The sequence below is a fragment of the Meleagris gallopavo genome, chromosome 8, assembly GCF_000146605.3.
Source record: "Meleagris gallopavo isolate NT-WF06-2002-E0010 breed Aviagen turkey brand Nicholas breeding stock chromosome 8, Turkey_5.1, whole genome shotgun sequence".
Classification (NCBI taxonomy): domain Eukaryota; kingdom Metazoa; phylum Chordata; class Aves; order Galliformes; family Phasianidae; genus Meleagris; species Meleagris gallopavo.
The window spans coordinates 17,160,785-17,169,768 of record NC_015018.2 but is presented as its reverse complement, the minus strand read 5'-3'; the positions used below and the strand labels follow the sequence as shown (position 1 = coordinate 17,169,768).

Here is an 8,984-nt window from a genome sequence, read left to right as displayed (position 1 = left end):
CCCCGCCGCGGGGCCTCCGGGCCCGGACGGGTGCCGCGGTTCCCCAGCGCTGAGCCCAGCCCGTGCGGTCGGGAGAACAAACCGTGAATGAGCGGGTAGCAAAAGATCCTGAAATGCTGCCTGAGGCCGGAGTCCAGGAGCCGGCGCGGTTCCCTGCACGACCTGGATGCTAATTTCTCAGCTCTTATCTGCTGTTTTGTTTTCCTTCTGGGATAAATGGGAACGGCTGTGCCCAGACGTTGTTAGGCTGTGCTTGTTTGCTTTACAGGCAGCCGTTCCCAACATGAGCAGCGATACACCACACCTGGCCCCGGGACTGGGAGCAGGACGCGGCTTTCTGGTAGAGCTTCCTACTGAGCTGTGAGTCCTTTGTCATGGCCAACAAGAAGGAGCCTCCTTTCTTCAATGAGGATAACATGGGGACGTTTCACTACAAACTTCCCTTCTATGAAACCATGGAGCTCTTCATTGAAACGCTCACAGGGACGTGCTTTGAGCTCTGTGTTTCACCCTTTGAAACCGTGATTTCCGTCAAAGCAAAGATTCAGAGGCTGGAAGGTACCGTTCTCTTTTGTTTCAGCTTCATCTCCATCACCTCAGAGGAGGTCTTGTTTTACACATTATCTGTTCAGTTGTACCTGTAAGCTAGATGTTGAACTTGTTGGTTGGGTTTTGGAGTTGTTTTTTCTCTAATTTTCCTATCAGTTCTCATTGTAGGTTTCACTGGAATGAGTTTTTTCTTATTCTTTTTTCTAATGTGTATCAGCGATAATTTTGTAAAAATTCTGTGGCAAATCACTAGTTCTCTTAATTGCATGGTTTGGTGTTCAGCATGTTGTCTGACATAGAACTCCCTTGTTAGTGAGAGTTCTCAAAGCAAGGGCTGTCAGGAGTCTTGCAATACATCTGTGTTGCAGCTCTGAGCTCACTTCAATCTGGGTGCTGCAGCTGTTGCCTCTTAGGTTGGTTGGGTTATGGCAGTTCCATTTGTCTGATACCATAGTCAAAAGGGTAACTGCTGTGCAGGCCAGCTGCAAGGACAGTGTGAGGCTGCTGGTGGGAGTTCTGAGTAGGTGAGAGATTGCGGTGGTGGCAGTCTGGCTGAGGTGCTGCTTTGCAATGCAATGAACTTTGCATGTGTCTCAAAGTTGCCTTTAATTTATGAATTATAAATTATGGAGCAATGCTAATGGAAGGAGAAAATGTGGTGGGTCAGTTCTCTCTCCCCTTCCTGCATGGAAGAATGTGATTCAGAATACCTCTGTATCAATACTCGTGCTGCTTTGCAGTATTGCATGCTTGCACTTCATAGTCCTTACAAAGCTGTGTAGCTGCATAAGCTGACAGTACAACAGTTTCTAATTTCAAGACAAGGGATCCTCTTTCTCCCGTGTACCTGTCTAGGTTTTTTCATTCTTCTGTCTGCGTGTAAGCCACTTGTGAGATGTAATATGATGCTTGATTCAAAGGATATTCTTATCCCTTTATGGAAATCCATGCTAATGAACTGAAGCAGAAGCATTGCAACAGTAAGGGTGACTTTTGTGTAGTGAGGTCATGGCAATAAGAGCGACTTTTAGCTAATAGCTAACATACAAGAAGCTCCACCATGCACATAACTAGAGATTTACATCAGCATTGCTGAATTAGTGTAGCTACATGGACGTAGTTTTATTGCCTGTACTAGAGCCTTAATTAAACATGAGTCAGGGAACATGTTGAGATGCTTCTGGATGCTAGAGGTGAAACATGAAAGTGATATTTTTATTTTTTTTTTTACTTCTTTGGTTGATTATAATGGTACAGAAAGTGTGAGGAGATAAGAAGGCAGACTGTTGAGACAGTACAGATGAAAGCAAGGACTTTAAAGGATGCATGAAGAGACCAGTGGAAAATAGGAGGAAGAAGAATTTGAATTACTTCTCCAAAATAGGAGACTGCAGCTTGGCACACTGAATTATATCTACAGCTGGTTGTGGGCTGGTTATGCCCAACTCAAAAGTGTCATCCTTTCTTATAAGGAGAGTGCAATGCTTACCAGAAATGTCTTTTATGTTGTACATTCTATGACGATAAATTAATAATTTAGGTGCTCACTGTATTCACTTAATTATTAATAATTTGGTTCTTGTAATCAAATACTTCAGTACCCCAGAACATAGTTAAAAGATCTGTAACTTGCTAATCAATATGAGTTACACAGGGGACAGAGAAAACTGGTTGTGTATACAAGTGTATAGGGGACAGACACAATGACAAATCAGTTTTGTGCTGCAGCCAGGACTACTGTTGTATGCTTTGGAAACAAGAAACAAACAAAAGCAGAAAACAACTTTTCAGTGATGAAGTTTCTGTTGTAGAGCAGAAGTTCAAGCAATGAATCACTCAGGTGAAGGGAGAATTGTGAAGTAATTTTGTGGTTATGGTCTGGCATGGGAAGCAGAAAGCTGCCTTTTTTTTTTAGCAGCCATTTTTTGCTTTTTATTATTGCATTATTTCAACTTCCATGGAGTGTGAACCTCTCCTGGGTAAGCTGCATATGTGTCTGGAGAATGCTCCTACACTGCTAGGAGACTCTACAGGTCCCTCAGAGTGTGTGTGTTTCTGTAGACTGATGTATGTGTTGAGGATGATGGTACATAAACATACAAAAGTAAAATTTGGAAAAATGATTTGTTTTGCTACTTGACATCATGTACAAAATATACAATCATATCACAATTTAAAAGACTTGGTAAATTGTTATCACCCCTTCTAGTTCTAAAAGGCTAATAGTAAAAAACTAAGTCAATAAATAACTTCTGTCAAAAACTAGACTGTCAGTAGCTCTCAACTGTAATAAGAAGGGGATAGTATGGATGACACTTAAGGAATTTTGAAATACTTCTGATACTGTTTGTCATCTTGGTACTTCTTCAGTGAGCTGATGTGAAAAGGGTTTGTTTAGACAGTTGCAGTAGATGTTGGTACCCTACTAAAAAGAGCTCTGAATCTCAGCTCTCTCATTCCAGTTAGCTTTAATCAGTGAATGTGGGTTAAAATGCATTAATGGATTCTAGCACATCTAAAATTTCTGTGCACATCAGCTCGTAAATTGGAGTTAGCTGTGTTTTTGGATCAGGTCCAGGCATGTGTCTGAAACATGTCCCATGTAAAGCGAGCACTCACTATCAAAACTTCTATTTGTTCTAATAATGGCTTTGGATCCACTTCAGATAAATTATCTCTAGCACTGAATTCACTGAAGGAGCCTTCGTAAGTATGATGATGGAGGAGAACTAGCTCCCTTTGTCTCTGCTGGTGGCATAAAAGCCAGAATACTCTCAGCCAGCAGCTGTGTGTGGTATTGTCCCTTTGGTTTACTTGTAGATATTTTGATCTTAAAGTTGGACCATGTGTTGATGGTCAGGGATAGAACAGTACTTGAGTTTCAAAATGATGTGGAAGGCTGAGGTTTAACATATTAATGGTGCTTAAAAGTAGCAGGATTTCACCAAAAGAGCAACTAGCATTTATTTTTAAATGATAAATGTTGGTCACTCCCTTGGGTGATCTCTTCATGATTCCTTCATTGCACAAGTCTTTGCAGCTTGTGGCTGCTGGGCGAGGTTTAGTATTGTTCACACAGAATCACATCTTTATTATATTTAATTTTATAGAAGGAACATTCAGATGGTGCACTCTTTGTAATAATTCTTTGGTCTGTAAAAGAATTGTAGATAATACATGAAACTGTACAGTAATGTGGGCTACTATCATATAAATGAAGGCTGGTAACTTTGACTGTTGGAAATATCACCTGGTGCTGTAAGTTGGTGTGAACCTTTGCAGCTCTTCCCTAATGTAGGCAGTTCAGAGGGCAAAATGGAGGCTGTCAGCCCAGCATCTGTAAGTAGGAACAAAAAGAAAATGTTTAAGGAGCTCTGCAGCAGTTTCAACATGGGATGAAGGATAAGTACATTGCATTTGAACTTTGAGTTTAAAATATTTGTCTTTCTAAACATAGTAACATTCTACCTACAACATAAAATAAAGGTTGCTTTAAAATCTGCAGGGCTTTTTTAGGGTCAAACCACATCAGTTTGCTGAGCCTGCTTTCTGTGCCAGAAAGAGTAAAGAAGTGAACTTTAAGGTTGTGTCTTGAATGGCTGATTCAGAGGCAGCGTCAAATCCCTCCTTCCCTTTTCTGTGCCCCCATTGTCATCATTTTAATAGGTTGTTTTGCCTATTGAAATGGCTACATATGTGTATACAGTCTGAAGAAACTTCTGTCTTCTTACAGCATCACCTGGCTTGCCCACTTGCTTTTGAGCACTGAGCTTTTGCTCATTGCCCTGTTTTCCTCTCTTCTGAGTACTAACAGCAGAGCAGTGATGCAGTCATGTGCTGCTTAAGGAAGACGGGATAGTAGATGAGTATCTTGTCATTCTCATTATTGTTGCCAATTCTATGTACTGAATCCACATGCCGATGTCTTTTTAAGGAAGATTTGCTATAATCATAGAATTGTAGAAAGCCCTGGCTTGAAAGGGACCATAGAGATAATCTAGCTTCTACCCCCCTGCTATGTGCAGGGTCACCAACCACTAGACCAGGCTGCCCAGAACCACATCCAGCCTGGTCTTGAATGCATCCAGAGCTGGGGCATCCACTGTCGGCTGATGCTTAACTTCTTGCACATAAAACTATAAACCATATAGCATTTAGTTTGTGTATACATAACAATTCTTAGAAAGCAGCGTGAAAGGGACTTAATAATAAATACCGGTCTTGTCTATTTCTCATTATACCAGAGTATAGGGTTTTCATCTGTTCATTTAATCAAAAATACATTGTCTTTGTTAGATGAACAAAAACATGCTTCACAGCAGCACTGCCAGTTGCAAGCCAGCCTTTCTAACAAACACTCTCTCAGTTTATCAGAGTAATTGGAAAATTGCTCCTTGGAGGCTGCTGAAACCATAACAAATGCAGACTATAATGACTGTTTGTGATCAGGAGACTGCAAAACAACAAAGAGGAGGACTTTACTGCAGACTTGCTGGCTCATTCTCATTTTGCTTGTGCTGCGGACTTGAAACTTAACCAGTAACCAGTTACTAAATAGCTGGCAGGATAATAGCTATTATGTTGGTCTACTATATGAAGGCATCTTGTCTCATAAATGGCTTGTGTACTTCAGATAGTACAAGACTTGTTCTGAATACCTTCCAAGTGCAGCAGAGTTGTGTTGGTCATTCATAAAATAAAATGTTAGCTGTAGTGGGAGAAGCAAATTGTCATCTTCTCTGAAGCGTTTAAAAAAAACGATAGTTCTACCAAAATGTAATCAGTCTTCTACATGGAAGTGTCTGCTTAGCTTGTTGAATCTGCTTGGGCTTTTGTCAGAATTTGACCTCTTTTTCCTCTTTGCTGTTGGTGGGTGTTTGTGGCTTCATGCCCTTTCTCCAGCTTAGGAAGTGGCTGCTTTACTGTCTGCCCCAACTTGCCAAGCACTGTCACCAGTCTTGAAGCTGAGTGGTAGTGCCAAAACAACTGAAAAACTCTGATCTTTGCATCCCCCTCTCACCAGATCTATTTTTTTTTAGAAGTCTGTGTCATACAGCTACTTACACCTCCTTTTAAATACCTGAGAATATAAATGAGCAACAAATGACATGATCTGACACTAAAGTGACCAAGAATTAAAGTATGTGATAAGGTTGCTTTAACCTTTTGGAGAATATATTTATAGATTTTGCTTCCTAACGTAAAGAACAGTGTTTAGACCTTTTTCAACAAGTAGTTCTTGGTCTCCATGGGTTTCCTTTTAATCACATTTTTTCAGGAGTGCGCAGTGGAATCTTAAATACTGATTTCACCAGTTACATTCAGCAGAAGGGCTTCCTTTTGATGCTTATGGAAATATTATTTATTTATTTTCAAAGGCAGTAAAGAAAGCTACTCACCTCCCCAGTAGCCTTAGTGTTTCTGGTGGCCAGAGATGTGTCATCCTCTCTTAACTGTCCTGACTTGTACTATCCAAAAGTTGGAAAGAGGCAGCATTCTAATAGAAATGTGTGAAGACCTCAGGTTGTACCAGCTTATGCTAACTCTCTTCAATGTGTATCATGCCTATATCTAAATGAATTGGTTGTAGAGGCAAAAAGAAACAAAGGTGATCTTCATGTAGACTGACTGTTAAGTAAGCATATCAAATACTTGTTTGTTATTTTTTTAACAAAAAAGCGGTACCAAATCTGTACCAGAACTTGACTTGAAGATGAGTGTTACTAGACGATAGTATTAAAGCATTCTGATGGTCTAGAAGAACACCTACAGAAAGTAAAAGTTTGTAGGAGGAATTCTGTTGTATTGTATATATGAGCTTCTGGTTTCCATATCAAATAACGATAAAACATACTTATAGTTGTTAGCACTGTAACAGAGCTGTCACCAGTTACTTTAATGCAACCTTGTCTTAAATGTGAGTGACATGGAATATCACAGAATTTATCTGTAATAAATAATTCAGTACCTCTGTAGTTAATTTTATCCTGTTTTTTGTGTCAGTAGAGAGAAAGCTCTTAGGTGCAGATAAAAGGGGAAAAAAACAACTCTCCCTCAACTGATGACAAGGAAAGAGCATGTATTCTACAATGTCTGAAGCAACTGAATGCTTCTACAGACATATTGAATTATAGAATCATAGAATGGCCTGGGTTGAAAAGGACCACAATGATCATCTAGTTTCAACCCCCTGCTATGTGCAGGGTTGCCAGCCACCAGACCAGGCTGCCCAGAGCCACATCCAGCCTGGCCTTGAATGTCTCCAGAGATGGGGCATCCACAGCCTCCTTGGGCAACCTGTTCCAGTGTGTCACCACCCTCTGTGTGAAGAACTTCCTCCTAATATCTAACCTAAACCTCCCCTCTCTCAGTTTAAAATTCCACCTTGTCCTTTCACTGTCCACCCTTATAAACAGCCATTCCCCCTCCTGTTTATATCCTCCCTTCAAGTACTAGAAGGCCACAATGAGGTGTCTCAGGAGCCTTTTCTTCTCCAAGCCAAACAATCCCAGTTCCCTCAACCTTTTCTCATAGGAGAGGTGCTCTGGCCCTCTGATCATCTTAGTGGCCCTCCTCTGGACCCACTCCAAGAGCTCCACATTCTTCCTGTACTTGGAGCCCCAGTCCTCGATGCAGTTCTGCAGATGGAGCCTCACAAGAGCTGAATAGAGGGGACGGTCACCTCCCTCTCCCTGCTGGCCACCCCTTTTTTACACAGAACACAGTTGGCCTTCTGGGCTGCAAGCGCACACTGCTGGCTCACGCCCAACTTCTCATTCACCAGGACCCCCAGGTCCTTCTCTGCAGGGCTGCTCTCCAGGAGGTTTTCCCCCAGTTTGTGTAAATACCTGGGATTACCCCAACCCAAGAGCAGCACCCTGCACTTGGCCTTATTGAACCTCGTTAGGTTTTCATGGGCCCGCTTCTCCAGCTTGTCCAGGTCCTTCTGGATGGCTTCCCTTCCTTCCAGTGTACTGACTGCACGCTCAGCTTGGTGTCATCTGCAGACTTGCTGAGGGCGCACTCAATGCCATCATCTGTGTCGCTGATGAAGATGTTGAAGGGCACCAGTCCAAGACTGACCCCTGAGGGACACTGCTTGTAACCACCCTGCATCCTTACACAGAACCATTGATCACAACCCTGAGCCAAGTGGTTGAACTCCTTGTGTGAGCACAGGCCTACTGAAAACGTCACCTTCATTCATAATAACTGTTCAGAAGGTTGGATATCAAGTGTCTGTCCTTGTCCTGCTTGCTTCCTTCTCTTGTGATCTCCTTTCTTATCTCTTATCCTTGTACGCCCACATTCTTCAAAAAGCAAAACTTCCCAAAAGCCCTCTCATCAATGTTTAATCTTTTTTTTTCCTCCCCTTAGGTATTCCCATCTCTCAGCAGCACTTAATTTGGAATAATGTGGAACTCAAAGATGACTATTGTTTGAATGATTATAAGTAAGTATACAATAAAATTGCGATAATGTTTCTAAATGAATATTAATATAGACAATAGAGAATGTTACAAAAATTATTGTTATTTACAGCATTTCAGAAGGCTGCACTCTGAAGTTAGTTCTGGCTATGCGAGGTGGACCTATTAACACTAGGAGAGGTAGGTGCTAACTTTGTTAAAAATTAATGGTTTCATGTAGCAAGTTGAAACTGAACAGCTACTCTTAACTATTCCAGGCAAGCAGACTTTAGTTCCCAATTAATTGGAAAATACTTGGTAAAAATATCGCTCTGTTTTGTTCCTTAGTGTAACAATTGCACCATCTTTTAATTTTGTTTGCCCTTAGTTTAAGGAGTACCTTTGTACAGCATCATCAAGTCTTACAGTCAATACTTCTTCTGGGAAGAAGGCAACACTACTGTAATGTCATTGTTTATGAGAAACAGATGTTGCTTTAGCATTGGTTATGTGGATCATCCACAGAGCAACGAAAACTGAAAGTGGAGAAATCCCTTTAATAATTTTCACCGGGAAAACACTCAGCATGTCTTTTATGGTGGGGATTCCAATTGTAAACTGAACTGAGCTCTCAGAGGTGACGAAAACATTGCAACCTAACATTTGAGTGCTTTAATGTAATGAAGCCTCAGTTGTAATGCTGTTCTAAGCATAGTTTACTGGAAATACTTTTTGTAAAACAAGGTGTATTTGCATTGTAAACTTGACTGAATTTTTGGTTGTATTATTGTAGGAGAGCTATGGTTAGTCTTTGTCTTAAAAGAACTCGGTACCTTTAGAGACCAGATTGTCCTCTGGCAGCAGCTGACAATTGGGTGATTTGAGTTATGACAAATTTTCTGTAAACATTTAGCTATTCCTCCTGAAGGATCTCCTGATTGCAGAACTGAGTGCTCTTAGTAAAAGAATCCAGGGATCTGCTGGCTTTATGAAAGAAACATTGCTAGGGTGTTACTTTTTACCATG

General features: G+C 41.1%; 1 protein-coding gene across 4 annotated transcripts in view; it reads left to right on the top strand.

Annotated features, from left to right (window-relative positions):
- The first annotated feature begins 131 nt into the window (after positions 1-131).
- The window catches only part of ZFAND4 (zinc finger AN1-type containing 4), a 22,255-nt gene continuing 13,402 nt past the window's right edge, over positions 132-8,984 (top strand). Inside the window, exons 1-3 of one of the 4 annotated variants that reach the window (XM_010714453.3) lie at positions 132-558; positions 7,927-8,002; positions 8,092-8,159. In XM_010714453.3, coding sequence (XP_010712755.1) covers positions 375-558; positions 7,927-8,002; positions 8,092-8,159 — 328 coding nt within the window. In that variant the 5' untranslated portion in view covers positions 132-374. Of the gene's footprint in view, positions 559-7,926; positions 8,003-8,091; positions 8,160-8,984 lie in introns of those variants that run through there. The other 3 variants (XM_010714451.3, XM_010714452.3, XM_010714454.3) reach the window with 3 other exon arrangements.